This window comes from Myodes glareolus, chromosome 6, assembly GCF_982192425.1.
Source record: "Myodes glareolus chromosome 6, mMyoGla1.1, whole genome shotgun sequence".
NCBI classification, from domain to species: Eukaryota; Metazoa; Chordata; class Mammalia; order Rodentia; family Cricetidae; genus Myodes; species Myodes glareolus.
The window spans coordinates 56,078,911-56,098,321 of record NC_142031.1 but is presented as its reverse complement, the minus strand read 5'-3'; the positions used below and the strand labels follow the sequence as shown (position 1 = coordinate 56,098,321).

The 19,411-nt window shown below is 41.8% G+C and overlaps 1 protein-coding gene across 10 annotated transcripts in view; it reads left to right on the top strand.

Annotated features, from left to right (window-relative positions):
* Positions 1 to 19,411, top strand: part of Kidins220 (kinase D interacting substrate 220) — an 89,087-nt gene that overhangs the window by 32,424 nt on the left and 37,252 nt on the right. For all 10 annotated transcript variants that reach the window (XM_048439802.3, XM_048439800.3, XM_048439798.3 and 7 more), the window contains exons 13-22: positions 468 to 632; positions 1,466 to 1,645; positions 2,688 to 2,853; positions 5,525 to 5,676; positions 5,856 to 6,145; positions 7,305 to 7,445; positions 8,467 to 8,710; positions 9,191 to 9,279; positions 10,866 to 11,010; positions 14,193 to 14,355. In XM_048439802.3, the coding sequence (XP_048295759.1) occupies positions 468 to 632; positions 1,466 to 1,645; positions 2,688 to 2,853; positions 5,525 to 5,676; positions 5,856 to 6,145; positions 7,305 to 7,445; positions 8,467 to 8,710; positions 9,191 to 9,279; positions 10,866 to 11,010; positions 14,193 to 14,355 (1,735 nt within the window). The remainder of the gene's footprint in view (positions 1 to 467; positions 633 to 1,465; positions 1,646 to 2,687; positions 2,854 to 5,524; positions 5,677 to 5,855; positions 6,146 to 7,304; positions 7,446 to 8,466; positions 8,711 to 9,190; positions 9,280 to 10,865; positions 11,011 to 14,192; positions 14,356 to 19,411) is intronic.

Here is a 19,411-nt window from a genome sequence, read left to right as displayed (position 1 = left end):
TACTGTTAATACTTTATAATATACTATTTTTTAAAAAGTATTTCTAGAGCTGAAATGTCTCTTGAACTTTTCTCCCACCTGTAGTTCTGAGGATTGAGCCCAAGGCTCATGCATGCTAGCAGTGCTCCACTGCAGAGCTGCAGGCTGCGTCCCAAGCCCTGGAATAATGGTTAAGTCATAGAGAAAAAAGCATTGTGTTTATTTCGCTAGTATTTTTTCCCCTTAGCTGTACTTCAAAATGATGTATCTTATCATTAAGTAATAGGTATATTATAAAAGATACATTATGTTCTTCAAAATGCAGTGTCTGTGTATGAATCTCTGGAGCTGTTTTTAAATAGACTTAAATATTCAAGATAAGCTCCTCCTCCCACCAATAAACAGTAGGTTAGAATTGGTGTTCCTTCATAGTGATACCAATCCAATGTAAGGTTTAATGTAAGGATGTGATGTGCTTCTAATTCCAGGACACTTGTCTCCTACGGAAACAGATGGTGACATGCTTGGTTATGATTTGTATAGCAGCGCTTTAGCGGATATTCTCAGTGAGCCTACCATGCAGCCACCCATTTGTGTGGGGTTGTACGCACAGTGGGGAAGTGGGAAGTCTTTCTTACTCAAGAAACTAGAAGGTAAAGAAATGCTTTCATGAAGTCCTCGTGGACATCATTTTTCTATGCTCTGAGTAGAAGCTCTGAGGGTGATTGCCCCGTCACAGCATCTGCTTGGGTGGTTGACATTTCACTTCCCCTAGTCCATCCTCCCTGAGTTTTCTTTCTAAAACAGGACCAGCTGTGGGCCAGCATCCAGTGCAACCCTTGGTAGTGCTTGGGTAGTGAATTGGGTTTTTCACACACTTGTCTATTTGCAGGCCTTCCATGAGCTCTGTGCTGCAGTCAGGACCAAGTGCCCTTGCTAATAATCCAGGCCCTTTCCTCTGTTAGAAGCCTCCTCCCCAGTCCTAACACATGCCCGTTTGGCTCTTCAAGGGCAGGCGTCAGTGTGCGTATAAACATGACCTCAAATTCTGTAGAAAGTATGACTGTGGTTCTCGTTATACTTGTTGTACCTTTGAGAACTGTGGTGGGAGGATGAGGGGGTCGGAGAGGAATGGAGGTGATGTGTGGTTTGAACACGGAATACTGTTTCTGTTTTTGCATATGGGAGCAACATTTTATTTAGTACAAACCACAAAAACCAGTATCAGTAAAACCTTGGCAGATGAAAATAATGGACATAAGAGTTTAATGCATCTTCAGGACTATGGGGAAGGAAGGGTAAGTATGCAGTAGGGGATGGGATGCCTAGGTTAATTGAAGGAAAGTGTTGGTTTAAATGATTAAACAACAACAGTATTAACTAGGGCATTTCAGTGTCCAGTTCAAGTTTCTGTTAAACAGGAAAGAATGAGTTAAAAGTTACATCTAAGCAAAACAAATAACACCACACATGACTTTTCTTCCAGATGAAATGAAGACTTTTGCAGGACAGCAGACCGAACCCCTTTTCCAGTTCTCGTGGCTCATAGTGTTCCTCACCCTGATGCTGTGTGGGGGAGTGGGCCTCGTGTTTGCTTTTACAGTTGATACAAATCTCGCCATAGCAGTTTCATTGAGTTTCCTGGCTGTCTTATATATATTCTTCAGTAAGTCTTTGCTTTTCTAAATCTTCTTAAAAATGGAGAATAGCATTGAGTGCATGTTACTTAAAGCATCTGTTTCTTAGCAATCTTTTTGATTTTCATTTTTTATTTTTTCTATTTATTTACTTTATTTTTTAATCCAATCTTTTCTCATTTGCCTAGTTAATCCCCATTATAATTGGCTGCAAAAAATGATCTTTTTGCTATTTATAAGTTGGTTCACGTCTAGCTGGTGTAGCTTTGGGAACCAGTGTACTTCTTGCTAATACCACAACAGGACTAGCTCACAGGCACGCTGTCTGTTACAGCAGTAATGACTCTCATTACACTGCAGTAGATCTTGCTGACAAGAGGGCTCCATGGCTGTTGATGGCCGACTTTTGGACATTTTGTCTATTGCTATGACTTTTCTGAAATCAAGCTAGAATCGCTGTTTCATGACACACACCTTTAATCTCAACAGAGAAAGGCGGATCTCTGTGAGTTTGAGACCTGCCTGGTCTACAGAGTGAGTTCCAGGCCAGCCAGGGCTACACAGAGAAACCCTGTCTCAAAAAAATAATTAAAAAAAAAAAGCCAGGCTGTGGTAGCACACACCTTTAGTCCCAGCACTCGGGAGGCAGAGGCAGGCAGACTTCTGTGAGTTTGAGACTAGCCTGGCCTACAAAGACTAGTGCTAGGACAACCTCCAAAGCAACAGAGAAATCCTGTCTCAAAAAAACGAGAAAAAAGAAAGCAAGGGCATAGATTTGTTCCTGAGGGAAGTGGCGGCTTTAACAGTTGCAAACATGACACACTCAGCCCCTTTGCATCTGAACTACCCACTGACTTAAGGCTTGGCTTTCCTTTGGAATTCGTAGTCAGTATTTTACTTTCCAGTCTTACACACCACCAGATTCCTCAAGGAATTCTCAGAGGAATAGTTAAGAATTAATATGGACAGTTGCAGTTACACAGTCACAGTTACTCAGGGTTAGCTCCCCTTTCCTTGAGAGTTGACTATGAGAAAACAAGCGGCCTGACCAATTCAAACTATCAATTTCAGTCGTCATTTACTTTGGTGGACGGCGGGAAGGAGAGAGCTGGAACTGGGCCTGGGCCCTCAGTACCAGACTGGCAAGACACATTGGCTACCTGGAACTCCTCTTCAGACTGATGTTTGTGAACCCACCTGAGCTGCCAGAGCAAACTACAAAGGCTTTGCCCGTGAGGTAAGGCAGTCCTCTTGACAGGAGGAACCTTTAATAAGGACAAACAAGAGATTTAAAAGAATTTTAGAAGGCATCTTATTCCAGAAAATATTGGTACCTTACTCTTTTTGATGAAAACAAAATAAAACAAAAGCCTATCTCAGTACCTTAGAGAAACTCTTTATAGTATACTCCCTTCCCATAGGTGAGGTCACTTTCCCACAAGAACGCTGTCTATTTTTATGGTGTTTTATTTGTACAGAATCCTCTCCCTCTTCCTTGATACCTGTTACATACTTGTTGCTTTTCTGGGACAGTGTCAGAGTTTACACCAGGGCTTCCCTGAGTAACCCTCCATAATGGAGCCGCACTGCGTCTTCACTACTGTCCTTGCCGACTCCTCGGAGAGGTGTTGGCCTTCCAGCCTTCGAGGTGGAGTTTCTGTAGGAAGAAGTCAAGACCTTTGTAGGGAGAAGGAAGGGCCTGGCTTCTTTTGAAGGAGCAGAAACACCTGGGAACCTTGCTCATACTGAGCTCTTTCCTCATCTCTGTATAGATGTATGTGTCTAAAATTACTGCACATCTCAAGTAGGAAGTTATGAGAAAAATGTGAAAGAAGGACACTTAAAGAATAAAGGAAAAGTGTAAGGTTCTTGATAAAAGTAAGTTTGTTTCTTCAGGTAGAAACTAAAGAGGAAAATGCTTCTATAGGGGTTAACAAAAAGACTTAAAAGCCTGTTAAAAAGTAAAGAAGTTTTAAATTATAGTAAGATAAAATATATATATTTCATATGAATGCAAGTCATTCTAACCATCAAAATATGATAGGAATATAGGTGAGAAAAAAAGGCTAAAAAATACAAGCAAGGCCAGCTTTCTTTATCCTTGGGTTCTGCATTGGTAGATGCAGTTAACTGTGGACTGCCAATACTTTTAAAAATTGCACCTGGATGAACATGTGCAAGCTTCTTCTTGATGCCATTAAACAATGCAGCATAGCAACTGTTTACATAGCATCTGCATTGTATTAGACATCATACATAATCCAGATATGGTTTAAAGTAGAGTGAAGTATGTGTGTCTTGTGTTTTATATGAGAGACTTATACTGATCCTAGATCCAGCTGTCTGTAAATACTGAGGGACTTTCGCAATTAGCATATAAATTTAAGTATTAAAAAGATTTAAAATGGAAAAGTCTTAAGATATTTGGGGTTGGAGAAATGGCTCAGTGGTTAAGAGTGCTTGTTGCTCTTGCAGAGGACCTGAGTTTTATTCCTACACCTACAATAGGTGATTCACAAAAACATGTAACTCCAGCCCCAGGGAATCTGATACTCTCCTCTGGTCTCTACAGGCACCTATACACATGTGTACATGAGCACAAACATATGCACACACATACACATACATGCACGTTAAAAATGAAGTAAATAACTTTTTTAAAAGGATGAAAAGTTTAAAGGAAAGTATACAATTACAATGTAGATTAACACAATTGGAGGAAATTTTTACAGAAAGTTAAAATAGTTTAAATTAATAAGATGGTAGAGCAACTAAACCAGTGTCAGTTAAGACTACATAATATAGTGCGGTGTCCTTCCAGACTGTAAGTTTGAAACATGCTTTGTCACTGGGTTGAGGTGAGAATTTAATTTAGAGATGGAAGAAAAGAATGAATTAATGCAGAAATAAGTATTTCAGAGACTAAAGATGTCAGTAAGTCAATTGATTTGAAGAACAACTGTTAAAAGAATATTTTACAGTTATTTCTAAATCCTTGGTATATGTTAATGCTATAAATAAAATAAGACATTAGAAAAGTTTGTTTTATCTTATTTTTAGGATGTATGGGTTTTTATTGTATGTGATGGGTGCTTTGCCTCATGTGGACTGCACATGTGGTGCCTGTGGAGTTTAGAAGAGGGGGTCAGAGTTCCTGGAGCTGGAGTTACATACACATGGTTGCGAGCTGCCTCGTGCATGCTGGGAACCAAACCTCTCAAAGAACAACAAGCATTCTTAAGCACTGAGTCTCTAGCAGAAAACTTGCTTTTAAATGGTATTACTGGGCTTGAATTCTCTGTAGTGAAGGCTCTCGCTTGCTCCACTCTCTGACTGGTGTTAAGGCACTTTCTCTTTTGCCTCCTTTCCTTCAGGAGGTGAGGCTCTGCCATCACTCTCCCCTTTCCCATTGTCCAGTCATTGACACATTGGTATCTTCCTCGGAGAACCTCCAGCATGCTCAGGGTAGAAGATGGCCAAAATCCCAAGTTCTGCTTCATTCCCTCAGAACTTGAAAGGCAATATTTGTAAAGAACATCAAGAAAATATAGACTAAATGGGGACTGGAGAGATGGCTCAGTGGTTAAGAACACTGGCTGCTCTTCCAGAGGACCTGGGTTCAAGTCCCAGCACCCACATGGTGCTTACAGTCATCTGTAGGACCAGTTCTAAGGGATCAGACTTCCTCCTCTGGCTTTTGTGGGCACCAGGCACACATGTGGTGCACAGACATGTATGCAGGCACACACTCATTCACATACAATTAAAATTGTTTTAAAAAGAGGAAACAGGTACTGTCTTTTTAAAAAGAAAAAGAAAATGTAGACTAAATGATAGAGGTGGCATACATATGTTAGAAGTTTCTGCATCAGATAGCTGAATAACTTCCTGTTTGATCTCTCCCCAAGGTTTTTGTTTACCGACTACAACAGACTCTCCAGTGTAGGTGGAGAGACTTCCTTGGCTGAAATGATCGCGACACTCTCAGATGCTTGTGAGAGAGAGTTTGGCTTTTTGGCTACCAGGCTTTTTCGAGTATTCAAGACTGAAGATACTCAGGGTAGGTCTCCTTCCTCCCCTTCCTTCTCATTCCTTCCTGGTGTGTTTCTTGGATGAGGAAAGGAGTAAATGTTCATTTTCCTTCATGAGACCATGAATCGAACCTCCTGACCATAAATATCATGGTATTTTGGGTATGTGATATGGCATTAATTGTCAATGCTATTTGTTCTGTTTCAGGTAAAAAGAAATGGAAGAAAACATGCTGTCTTCCGTCGTTTATCATCTTTCTTTTCATTGTGGGCTGCATCATTGCTGGAATCACTCTTCTGGCTATATTCAGAATTGACCCCAAACATCTGACGGTGAATGCTGTCCTCATATCAATTGCATCTGTCGTGGGGTTGGCCTTCGTGCTGAACTGCCGGACATGGTGGCAAGTGCTGGACTCTCTCCTGAATTCTCAGCGAAAACGCCTCCACAGTGCTGCCTCCAAACTGCATAAATTGAAAAGTGAAGGGTTCATGAAAGTGAGTACTCACCATTTGGAAACTGAGGTGGGAATATGCTGCCATTGCCCTGCTCACTGGGCATGCTCTTGATATATCAAAGGATTATATGTAAGCTGTATTGCTGTTTTGGTTTTTTCTTTGTTCACTATTAGGGACTAAACCTGGGACTTTGAGAATACTAGGCAAGTATCTTACCACTCAGCTATATTTTGTTTGTAACTGAGTTTGTTGTATTTAGTTTAGTTTAATTTGTTTGTTAGGTTTATAGGAAAATTTAGATATACTCCATATATCTTGTGCTACCACACACACACCTGTCATTAGAGTGCCACAGTTGTTCTGGTTGATGAACTTGCAGTAGTCCTTCATAGTCAGACTCCGTGTCCACAGTTTATGCTAGGTTCTGTCTTGGTGCTGTACATTTTGGAGGTTTGCATAATTTAATAATATACCTACGATCATACTATTTTTGCTGCCATGAAAGTCCCTGCCTCAGTTCAGCCCTCTGTCTCTCCCAACCCCAGTCAAACACTGATGACAGTAGTCTTTTCTAGGATGTCATGTAGTTGAAACCATGCAGCATGTGGTTCTTTCACATTTATATTCCCTTCCATACCTTAAAATGTTACTGCTTTCTAGGCCTGGATAATATTGTTGTCTGACTGAAGAGTATATGTTTATTCAGTTATATGTTGACATATAGCTTTGTTGATTTAGATTTTAACAGTTATGAATAAAGTTGCTATAAATATCTGTGTTCAGGTTTTTGTGTAGATGATAGTTTTAGCTCTTTTGAGTAAATACCAAGGATTGCAATTCCTGGCCCTTATGGTATGAGTGTATTTAGCTTTGTTAAAAACTCAATGCCACCACAGAGCCAAGAGTAATACAGTAATCAGTAGGTCTTTTGGGTGGAATTCAAGTCCAAATCTTTTGTCATTCAGAGTCTGTGATTTTGGCAAGCATGTCTCTGAACCCATTCAGTCCTTCGTAGATTCCTATCACAGTGTTTCTTCATGACATGTCAGCCAATACACCAAAACCCTTACCATAGTTTTTAGTGGAACTGTCGCTGGCAGCAAGAACTTTGGATTTCTCCTCCTCTTGTTGGATGGCTTTCTCTTGTGCTTTTAAAAAAACATATTTTATCTTCTTGTATCTTCTGTGCTTTGTGCAGGTCCTGAAGTGTGAAGTGGAGTTGATGGCCAGGATGGCAAAAACCATTGACAGCTTCACTCAGAATCAGACAAGGCTGGTGGTCATCATCGATGGTCTGGATGCCTGTGAACAGGACAAGGTCCTTCAGATGCTGGACACGGTATGTCTCCCTGTCTCCAAACTTGTCACTGTGGCTCTGTAGGATGCACAACTTCACAAAATATCTCAACTGTGATGGAAACTGTGCTTCTTATTTAAAAAACACTGGTTTCCTCTAATGACTTTCTCTTTTGTAAAAAGAAATAATCTTTTTGTTTTGTTTTGTTTTTCAAGACAGGCTTTCTCTGTAGCTTTTGAGCCTGTCCTGGAACTAGCTCTGTAGATAAGGCTGACCTCGAATGCCTAGAGATCTGCCTGTCTCCGCCTCCCAAGTACTGGGAAAACAAACTAATTTTTTAGCGTAGAAATACTGTAAAACTAAATGTTTAATCAGGAACATGTTTAAATAATCTCAGTGTGATGATGGCTTAGGAAAAAAAAACAAAGCAAACAAACACCATGTGTGGAATGTCTCTCAGTGGCACATGTGGCTCAGCAGACAGTCGTGTGTATTCTGAGATGACAGAGGGAGTCTACGAATTTATAGTCTTGTGCTGGGAAGCAGAACACAGTAATCTAAAGTATGTTATAAACAACAGTGGCAAAAAGCAGAGAATGTGCACCCAGGACTTCACATGTATTCACAGAAAATTCCTTTGGTGTAGGCTGGAACTATCTGAAAAGGATATTAACTGTTCTCTTTGTTGTTTTTGTTGGTGGTGGATGATAGCACCAACACTAAGATTGAGCCACCTATAAAAAGTGTTTTTATAGGAAATAAATTTTGATGAAAAATGAATGATATTCAGAAAACATAGCACCAAAGGATAGAACAGGTACCCCCCCCCCCCCCCCCCCCGCCTTTTCTCTGAAATAGGTTTTCCCTGCAGAATACTGGCTGTCCTGGAACTTGCCCTGTAGAGCAGGCTGACCTCAGACTCAATCTGCCTGCCTCTGCCTCCCAAGTGCTGGTATTAAAGGTGTGTGCCACCACTGCCCAGCTAAGGATAGTGCAGATTTTAAGAAGATATTTTGTATAATCTTAAAATTTGTGTCATGTTCATACCTTTCTTCTACCACAGGTCCGAGTTCTGTTTTCAAAAGGCCCCTTTATTGCCATTTTCGCAAGTGATCCACATATTATTATAAAAGCCATCAACCAGAACCTGAACAGTGTGCTTCGTGATTCAAATATAAATGGACATGACTATATGCGCAATATAGTTCATCTACCAGTTTTTCTTAATAGTCGAGGGCTTAGCAATGCAAGAAAATTTCTTGTAACTTCAGCAACAAATGGGGACATTTCATGCCCAGATACCACAGGTAGGTATCAAATCCTAAAGCTTGCAGTAGTCTTAAAGGTTTTATAGTCTCTTTTTACCTTGAAAGATATTGTCGCTATTTTCCATCTCTTTAATATCACACGAAACAACTTTGCACACGTGGTGCTTTAATTAGTGACTGCTCTATTGCTGTGATGGAATGCCATGAGCAGGGCAACTTATAGGAGGAAGAGTTTATTTGGGCCATGGTCCCAGAGTGGTGAGAGCCCAGCACCATCATGGTGGTGAAGCATGGCAGCTGGAGCAGCAAGTTGTGAGTTCACATCTTAAACTGTTAAGCAGGAAACAGCAAACGCAAAATGGCATGCCTCTAAGCTCTCAAAGCCTACCTCCAGAGGCACATTCCCTCCAGCAAGGCCTCAGTCCCTAGACCTCCTGGGCAGTGCCATCAGCTGGGGACAAGTGTTCTGCGGGACTGTCTTTTAAACCACTAGGGTGATGTCTCCATGTGTTCTTCCAGGGGTGCAAGATGATGCTGACAGAAGAGTCTCACAGAACAGCCTTGGGGAGATGACAAAGCTTGGGAGCAAAACAGCTCTCAACAGAAGGGTAAGGTGCCATCTGTGCCATCAAACTTAATTATGTGATTGATTTTTCCTTACAGTGTTGGGGATTGGACCTTGAGCAGGCTAGGCACATATTTTGCCCTTTGGATATACTCTGATTGTGTTTTGTTAGCAGTTATTCAGATGAAGTTAATCCTGCTAACACTCTTCTGTAGTCACAATGTTAAGGTCTTGAAACCAACGTCAGTGCTGAGCCTCCTTCCCACTTCAGGTGTCTCAGCGCTCCTGTACCTGAAGCAGAAGGACCTTGAGCAGGTGGGGTCTCTGTCCTCTGCAGCCTCTTCCCAGGTCAGGTGTTGGCGCTGCCCAGTGACTGGTGAGACTTCACAGTCCAGCAAATGATTGTGCCCTCGTGTTTGTTCCTGAGCAGGTGCTACCTCTACCTTTATCTTCTTAGGGTCCCTCCTCCTTGCCCAGCATTTACAAGGTCTGTATTGTAGTCTCCACACCCATGTATGATTCTGGGACCTTCCCAGTCTCCGTGGGTTTCTGGTCCACCCATCTTATTCGTAGGTGTGTTTATCTAGGTTTATAAAGTGAGAAGATGTCCACCTACAGGGAAGCTTTGCTGATAGTACTGCTTAGGGGTGACTGACATGGGATTATACTGGCATTGTCTTTTTTTTTTTTTTTTTTGGTCTGGTTTGCTTCCATTTGGACATGACTTTTTAAACCTTGTGTCTTTGGTTTTGTGCCCACATGCTTTACAGATATGAATTCAAAGTATGAATGATAGTTGACAGACAGGGGAATATGTGTTTTAGTATTTTTTATGAATTTCTCTCCTGGGAGTCCAGATTCTTGGGTACCTGTGATTGCATCCACCTACCCTATACTTAGGACTCGAGGCTGTGCCTCTGTTGTGTCTATTCTGTCTTAGGAGATGGGATTTTATCCTCTCAGCCTGCTCTGCAGAGCACCTTTCCCTCTTTGAGGAGCTGTAGGAAAGTTAAGAGCGGTTGTGCTCTTGGGGAGCACAATCTGGGGGAGATTGTATAACACTTTAAAACAGCCTACAAGTAGAGATGCTGGGTCCCTAGAACTATGTGGGAGCTTGCTTTATTGTCTTAGGGTTCCTTCAGTGTGGAGGCTTCCTGGAGTCTGACTGGGATTCTCTTTATGGAGTTCTGTTCACCTCCCATCTTGACGTTAAGCTTTCCCTAACTGTACAGCTCTCAGTGGGCATGCATCCATGCGTTGTTGACAACTCTACCTTGTAACTTCTCTGTAAGCTTCTGCCTCAGAAGTAGTTGTAGTTGACTAGCACATAACCTTCCTTTTTGGTTAATATTGCGAATTGTGCTATTCTTTTTGCTTTGTTCTTTCTTTTTTTTTTTTCTCCGAGATAGGGTTTCTCTGTAGCTTTGGAGCCTGTCCTGACACTAGCTCTGTAGACCAGGCTGACCTTACAGAGATCCATACACTTCTGCCTCCAGAGTATTGGGTTTAAAGGCCTGTGTCACTGCCTGGCTGAATTCTGCTATTCTTACCCAGAGTTGACTCTGCAGCCCCTTTTGTTATTGTTATCATATGCACACATTAACTCTTTCTGGTGGTGTTCTGTTTTAGGATACTTACCGCAGAAGACAGATGCAGAGGACCATCACCCGGCAGATGTCCTTTGATCTCACCAAGCTGCTGGTCACGGAGGATTGGTTCAGTGACATCAGTCCTCAGACCATGAGACGATTACTCAATATTGTTTCTGTGACAGGTGACTTTTGTTTCTTGTGCTGTATTTAGAGGTAGTAGGCGCTATACTCAGGGCTTGCATGAGCTCGGTGAGTGTTCTGCTATCTGTCCAGTGTCCCCACCTGTCACCACAGTAAACTTCAGTGCTAACAGAGCATGCTGCCATCACCTTTGTTTTTATTAAGTGGATGTCAGTAGTAGTTGGCAATCAGATGTCATTTGGAAATTCATTTTAAGATTTCATGATTTTAAAAGTTTTTTGCTTTATATTTGGGGTTAATTTATACTAATCTATGTTACAGCACAAATTGTGTTAAAATTCAGATTTTTCTATACTACTATGTTATTTTAGTTTTTATATGATATCTTGAATAAAATGTTTGTAATAAAATATAGATTATTAGTCAGATGGTGGTGGTACACACCTTTAATCCCTGCAGTTGGGAGGCAAAAGCAAGTAGATCGCTGAGTTCTCGGCCATCCTGCTCTACAGAGTGAGTTCTAGTACTGCTAGAGCTACACAGAGAAACCCTGTCTCAAAAAATAATTGAGATTGTTGTGTGACCAAATTATTTGTGTGGATGCTGCTCTTTGCTGTGTTAAGACTCATTAGCATTAGGATAGTCTTAGATATACTTGTAATGTAACTTATAGAATGTGTTTTTTTCCTTGCGTGGTATTGCTTGATACTTTCTGATATTTCCTAGTGTTGTCTGTCAGTTGGAATTGTACTCTAAACTAAGTTTAAGACTCATGACATAAACTGTATTACAGGTGGAGTTGTACCTAACATAGCACTTTTCTAGCTAAATTCCTTGAGGTGAGACTCCAACCTTCCTATGCTGGTCGGACCATGGAACTGTTTCCTGATATTATCAATAACACTGGTACATCCTGTCATCCTCCTTGTGCCCGGAGTTGGTCTGGATGTTGTAGAAATGAAACAGTCAGCAAGACAGTACACTTCTCACTCAAATTCTTCCTCTCCCTGGGACTTCTCCTGCCCCCCACCCTGCCCCTACTCTCAGCAAAGCTCCTTGATAATTCAGTGCCCTTTCTCATACCACTCTCCCACCAATCCTTTCAAACTTCCCCAACACCCTTCTTCTCAGGACTTCCCCAAAGTTGCACTTCAAGTTCCCCAGTGGCTTCCACATGAAGCTTGCAGTGGCCATGTCCCAGTCCTTGTCTGGCCCCACCCGCTGGGATAATGTGTGGTTGCTCCTTTAAGTGCTGCTTTTCTCTGCTGTGCAGGGCGCTGCACTTGCTGTTGTCAGTCAGGCTGCTCTCCTGGGCTGCCCTTGACTACAGTTCCTGGGGCTCAACTTTCCATCTTTACCACTTGTGGTAACTTGGTCTGCAATGGTTCAGTTTTCTTACTCCCTTACCTTCTGCATCTCATATGAAATGGCTCCTCTTTCTGCTCTCCCTGGTTCATCCTGCTCCACAGAAAGCCGTCCTCTAACATTGTGGCTTACTCTCCCTTACTCTCTGGGATGGGAGAGCCTCATACGAGATTTTTTTTGTCTGATTTGTTTAACTGCTGTACCCACTACAGCATCTGCGATTGATTGTTAATGAATAAGAGACCCGAATGAAATTAGAACTACGCCTTACATACTTCTTGTAAGAAACACTCTAAGCAAAAGGAACAGCAAGTCAAAGGCTGTGAGGTGGGATTTCAAGAACAGCTGAAGTGCAAGCCTTTGTGGAGCTGGCACAGGAGAGCCATGGGAAGTAGTGTTAAAGAATTGCAGATCCTTCGAGGCCCTCTGGCTCTAAAATCCACAGGAAGGAATTTAGATTGTTTACACATCTTTGGGTACTAGAAACAGACCCGAGTTCATATCTTTAAATAATTGGTGCTAAAGCTAAACTTAGCGGCACAGACTCAAAATCTTAGCTACTCACAAGACTGAGGCAGAAGGATCTCAAGTTCGTTGCCAGCCTGGGCAACGTAGTGAGTTGGATGTGGAGGTTTTACATTTATAATCCTAGCACACTGGAAGTGGAGGCAGGAGGATCAGGAAGCCAAGGCCAGCTTGGCTACACGAGACCCTATATTTAAAAAGACAAAAACCCAACCTTCTATAGAAGTATATTATCAAGCTTATTTTAGTGTTCAGCTTTTCATTTTTCTGCTCCCCACAAAAAGATCCATTTAGTTAGATGCTCATAGTTATTTTATAGGTTTGTTTGCTTATTGGATTTATTGCCTGTGCCACTGAGTCAATGTTTCTTAGGAAGACTGTGGCCATATCATCTATTTTGTTCTGGACTTTACCCCAACATCAGTGTTCATGATGAGTCTATGGCATGCATAGCTGGCAAACATGCTGACTTAGCTCGCTCCCATCCAGCAGAGTAGACCCCACCTCCCCGGAAACTCCATGGTGAAAATTCAGAGAGTGAGGGTGTGAGGCAGGGGGAGAATTGGATGAGGAGCCGTCATCTATATGATGACAGTCTGGGGAAAGAGAATTGCTGTTAGATCTGTCAGACAAGTAAATGCAAGTCCAGGCATTGAACTGATGATGGTATAAAACCAGGTGTTTTCAGTTAAGAGCCAAGCCTCAGTTTGTAGTCCTGTCAAGTTGAGGTGAAGGTGGAAGGAAACCTTGACTCTAAAGGCTTGAAGATTGCAATTGTCCACAAGTGCACATACCCTGAGGTAGAGAGCTGAATTAGTCCTCTGAACACCCTGCAAACAGGGTCATTTTATTCAGTGTATAACATACAAGTTTCAGATACCTATACCTGGGTTGGTAGTTACTAACACAATCTAAGTAAGGAAGAATGGAGGTCAATGACGTCATAAAGCAAAGATGCACAGTGTGTTTGGGTTCCCTTGGGGTCCAGGGAGAAGTCATTAGCAGTCATACTTCAGAGCATTGAGGACTACCATGGTGTTTCATTTTGTTTCTTGGTTTATTTTTTGAGACGGGCTTTCACTGTGTAGCCCAGGCTAGCTTTAGACTTGGCGTATCCTACTTCAGCCTCCAGTGCCAGGATTACTGTGTTTGCCACCATGACCTCTGAATCTTTAAAATCTGTATCTTAGAAACCATACAAATATGAGGTTTAGGTCTGTATTTTCACCAAAGAGCAAAGATTTTCAAATTTGAAAGATTAGTTGCTTGTGACTATACTAAACCTTCTACTTAGTATGTCTACTAAGTTTAAATGATTATCTCTTCTTTAAAGGGCGGTTACTAAGAGCCAATCAGATTACTTTCAACTGGGACAGGCTAGCCAGCTGGATCAACCTTACCGAGCAGTGGCCCTACCGGACGTCGTGGCTCATATTGTATCTGGAAGAGACTGAAGGTGTCCCTGATCAGATGACGTTAAAGACCATCTATGAGAGGTATTTGGTTTGACTTCTTTGCCCTTAACTTCACCTTGAGTTGAGTTTTAAAACACAAATAATGTTTGCAAAATCTCTGCTTCTAAGTTGAGTTCAGCTCCCTGGGTCCCCTGCTGTTCTGGAGCTGTCTTCGCACAGCTGCTGACCTCTGAGCTCGGTGCTCTGTTTGTGCCTGTCATCTTTACAGGTGTGTACAGTTGTGAGAGTTACTGGCCTTTATAAAGTCCCAAAGCCAATGACTTTGCCAGAACACTTACAGTAGCTTCAAGGCCCAGTTTCTAGTCTAATAAAATAATAAACTGATTCTTAGAAAAAGATAGCTTGCAGAAACTATGTAAAGTTTTATAGAATTTGGTATGATTGAAACTATTTTAGAATATAGATAAAATATTAATATAGTTCACAGTTTATAACCTTTAGGAGTTTGGATAATTTTTATTCCCTTAAAGTATGGTTAGTATATTATTTTTGTGGTGTTTGTTTGTTGTTTAGTTTTTTTTTTTTTCTAGAGACAGGGTTTCTCTGTGGCTTTGGAACCTTCCTAGAAGTAGCTCTTGTAGAGCAGGCTGGTCTCGAACTCACAGAGATGCACCTGCCTCTGCCTCCTGAATTCTAGGATTAAAGGTGTGCGCTGCCAGTGTGCTGCCAATACCTCATCTTATTGTGAGGTCATGAGTGGACTTGTTTTTGCTTGTTAAAACACTAAACTTTATTTCCTGAGTAAACTTGTCTGCCTTGACTCAGGAGTTAGGTAATTGTGAATGTTTGCTAGATGAACAGTTATTAGAGTTAACATGGAGCCTTTAGAACAATTTCTTGCAAGGAAGATAGAGGTTCTGAAATTAAATAACTCCCCAGGTTACCCAGTCTCATGCAGTCACTCTGACTCCATTTGCCACTCATTCTGAGCACTCCATGGTGTTAACTCTTTTCATTCCCACAGTTCTGAGATCTGTTCATTATTCTCATTCTGCATACTAGAAAACTGAACACAGTAGAGATCAGTCACTTGGCCAGAGGTCAGTGCATGGTAGAGCTGGGATTTAAAGTGAGGCTCCAAACCCATGCTCTCGCACATGCTGGTACGTCACCTTTCATTGTGTCCGTGAGGCTCCACACCCGTGCTCTCCATGTGCTGGGAGGTCACCTTTCATTGTGCCTACACAATGCGTGGAAACTTTCCTAGGCTGGATTCCTGTCGGAACACTGTGGAGTTTATCATGGAATCAAAGGGCTAATGTTTATTATGGAACCAAGGATTAAAATTTTGACCTTTTTGCATTTTTCATTTTTTTAGAGAACATTGCAAGTTACTGAAATTAGTATATGAGATTTCCTATGTTTTCTTTTTAACTTCACTAGTAGCTAATCCAGAAAAAGCAGATAATTGCTATTTATTCTTGTAAATTGTGTTTGCTTTCTTATAAACATGAATTTTCTGTTTAAAATTAACTATTGGTTAGCTACTGCCTCTTCAGTCTCTCTCTCATTTTTAGACAGTATTCATGTTAGTCTTGAGTTTTGACATGGAATGGTCTTTAGATGAGTCTCCTTACCTGCTGTGATTGAGACTGCATGGAAGTATACTGTATCTCAGGATCGTAGACACTATGACCACAATCCAAGAAGTCTGTAGATTCCCAGTACTTGGTCTTTTGTGCACACTATGACAAGGATGGGAAGAGTGAAAAAAAGGTCCCCAGGCAACAGAAGTATGAGAATATAAAATGAAACAGAGATTAAAAAGGCATTTGGAAAAAAAAAAAGGTCTCTGATTCAGGTCAGTACAAGGATGATCAGGTCTCTGTGGCCCTGCCTGCACTGCACTGTTGTCATTTGGACCCATGTCTCCTTGAAACTCCCAGAGCCTTGTGCTTGGTGGTCACATATTCTCCTGCTAATCCACATCAGCCCAACTTGTTTTCCTTAAGGAACCAAGATTAGTAGGTGTTTTGGAGCTTAGTTGTTTTTGTTGAGCTTCTTCTGTTCATCCTAGTTGATTTCTTCCTCAGTGTGACTTTTTCCTGAGAGCCAAAGTTTTCGTAGTTGTTCTTTATGCTCTTGTGTGTTCTAGGGGTGGGTGGGGTGAGCAGAGGGAGAGATGGAAAAGCATGTTGTATCCTTGAAGGATGTACATGCATTTGATTGTCTTTTCTATTTAAGAATATTTTCAAACTTAAGCATTTTTTCAAGAATAAGAATATTACAAAGAACACCCACATCCCACCCTTCGCCAGGCTCCTGTTCACATCGATTCTGTTGGCACCATCAGTCTCATCCACATCTTCTTCCGAGTGCCTGCTTCCCTTTATGTTTTATACATCTGTATACAAATGTAAGCCGAGTGAGGAACTTAGATACACCATATAATTGCCCCAAAATGCTGGAGCTTTGGGGGCTTATATTCTGATTGAAAGTAAAGCTTACATATTGAAAACAAGTGGAGAGGTGGGAGAGAAGATGGATTAAACAACTTGTCAGTTAAGTCATTTTCTGGGTGGGAAAAAGTGTATTATTCTGAAACCACTGCTCTTTGTTGAGAGATTGTTGCTTGGTGTTTTCTTTTTCATTCATTTTTAGGGAAGAAAGATTTACTTTTGATTCATGTATAGTCTGTTCTGCAATGTGAGCATGGAGGATTAGAACTGCTCACAGGGTACTGACCAGAAGGCAGGGAGAGCATCTACATTTGCAGGCTTGCTTCTCTCCCCACCATTTAACCTGCCCAGGCCTGCAGCCTGCGTGTGCTGCTGCCTGCACTCGCATCCAACCCTGCCAACCTGATACTTGACAGATCTTTTCAAACCGTAACCTTCTTGTCTTCATCATTTGAAATGCGTTCCATCCATCTGTCCCCACAGTCCTAACAGTTCCAGTATTGTTCAGTTGTTGAAGTTCAGTGTCTCATCTGAGACCCAGGACAGACTTTTAGCTGTGGATCCCTGCAATACCTAAAAGAAAACGTCGTATTTCCGAATTACAGTGGCAGAGTAAAGATCTCCCTTCTCAAAGGAAGGAAGGGAGGGGCTTGGAAATCAGGCATAGGTCAAAACTTAACCCAGGCAGCAAATTTTAGATCATGTAGGTCCGTGTCAGGACCCTGAGGCATGTGCTGTCGTGAAGTGAGATCCAACAGCTCAGTGTTCTTGTCTCTGTAATTTTCCGTTGGTAGGCCCGTGGCCTTTGTGTGGTTCGCTCTGCTTACTGCCTGCAGCTTTCTTCAACAGATGCTCCATGGTCCTGGGTGTCTAACTTCCTGAGTCACTCTTGTGCCTTTGACTTCACCTTCACTCTTTATACATTGCTTCCAGGGCTGCCTGCATTCACACCAACCCTCTCACCTTCTGCCTGTCTTTCTAAGCGTTTTCTGGAAATCTTTACTTAGTTTCCATGACCCTGTAACATTTGCATTCTCTATGTCTGCAAAGCCAGCCAGCATCAGATAGCTGACTCCAAAATATGCAGAACACTCAGTTTCCTCGTAGCGTTCCCATCTCTTCAGCAGCCACATTTTCTTGCTTTAGAACCGTCCATGTGCTGCTTTTATGAAACTAAGGTTTTTAAATCCCTCTGCTCCAGTGTTGCTCTCAGTTCTTCCTGTTAATAGGACTGAAAGTAGCTGATAGTATTTTCTCTGCCCGATTAGTTAGTCCATCCCTTTAAACTCAGCCTCTCCTAAAATCTTAGGGTGTGAACAAAATAGACAGGACTTGGGGTCAGAGGGATAGCCCTTGCAGAGAACCTGGGCTTGGTTCCCAAAATCCTCTTCTGACCTCTGTGGGCACCAGGCACATACCTACATACAGGCAAAACAATCAGATACATAAGTCTTAAAATCTCTTTTAATGTAGACAGGATTTTTGCTAGAGTGTAGTATACATGGCCTTTTTGGCCTGTTTTCAGTACAGTCTTTTGCGGCTGCATCCTGATGAACCGTGCTTACTGTTCCTGGTTCCATCAATGTTCTGGTTTCTTAAGCTCCTTCAGTAATTGCTCACAAGCTCTGCTTAGAGCGTCCTGAAGCTTCTCTAGCCTACATCTCCCACTTCTCCAGATTCTTCCTGCAAACCAGGTCAGAGGCTTCTGAACCACATCTCAGAAATGCCACAGCAGCCACCCGTTACTTGTCTAGCACTAGGAATGCCACGGGAGCCACCCCACTTGTCTGGTACCAGTAATACCACAGCAGCCACCCCATTTGTCTGGTACCAGTAATACCACAGCAGCCACCCCACTTGTCTGGTACCAGTAATACCACAGCAGCCACTCCACTTGTCTGGCACTAGGAATGCCACGGCAGCCACCTGAAGATGGACACTTAAAAGAAATCCCACACTAGCTGAGAACTGAGAATAATAGAGGGTTATTTATTTAGGGGTAGACTCACAAATCAATATCCTTTGCTGGAATGGAGAACTGCAACCAAATCCTGCAGCTGGAAAAGAGGCCGGACGTGCGCTTTACATTGGCATAAATAGTATAAGAGGCTACGCCCAAATGGGCTGTTAACTTAAAGGCTACTGGCAGTAGGAATTCCTACAGCATCCACTTTACTTGTCTGGCACTAGGAACGCCACAGCAACCATCCCACTTATCTGCTACTAAGAATGCCATAGCAATCACCCCACTTGTCTGATACTCATTTTCTGTGCTAATCAGGCTTTTGAGGCTGTGACTATAGCTTATGAGAGATAGCATGCATTTAACTCATGATTTCAAAGGTCTGTCATGGTGGGGAGAGCCTGGGCAAGCAGAACTGCTCTCTTTGAGGCAGCTAAAAGACAGAGAAAGATTGCCTGTGCTTTGCTTGAAACTTAAAGTTTACATTACAGATCCCACCATCAGAACCTCATAGGTAGTTCTGAAATCTTTTCATTTTGAAATTAAAATGTCTTGTAGAAATAGTGAATATTTAACATGTAGTTTAGAGATAATAGCAATTATTGTACCCTTTTACGAAAAACAGAATATTGTGTAAGAATTATTTTTGAAGGGAAAAGTAGGTTTTTAATCATATAATGGATATAAATTGGAGTGAATTTTTCTAGGGGAATAT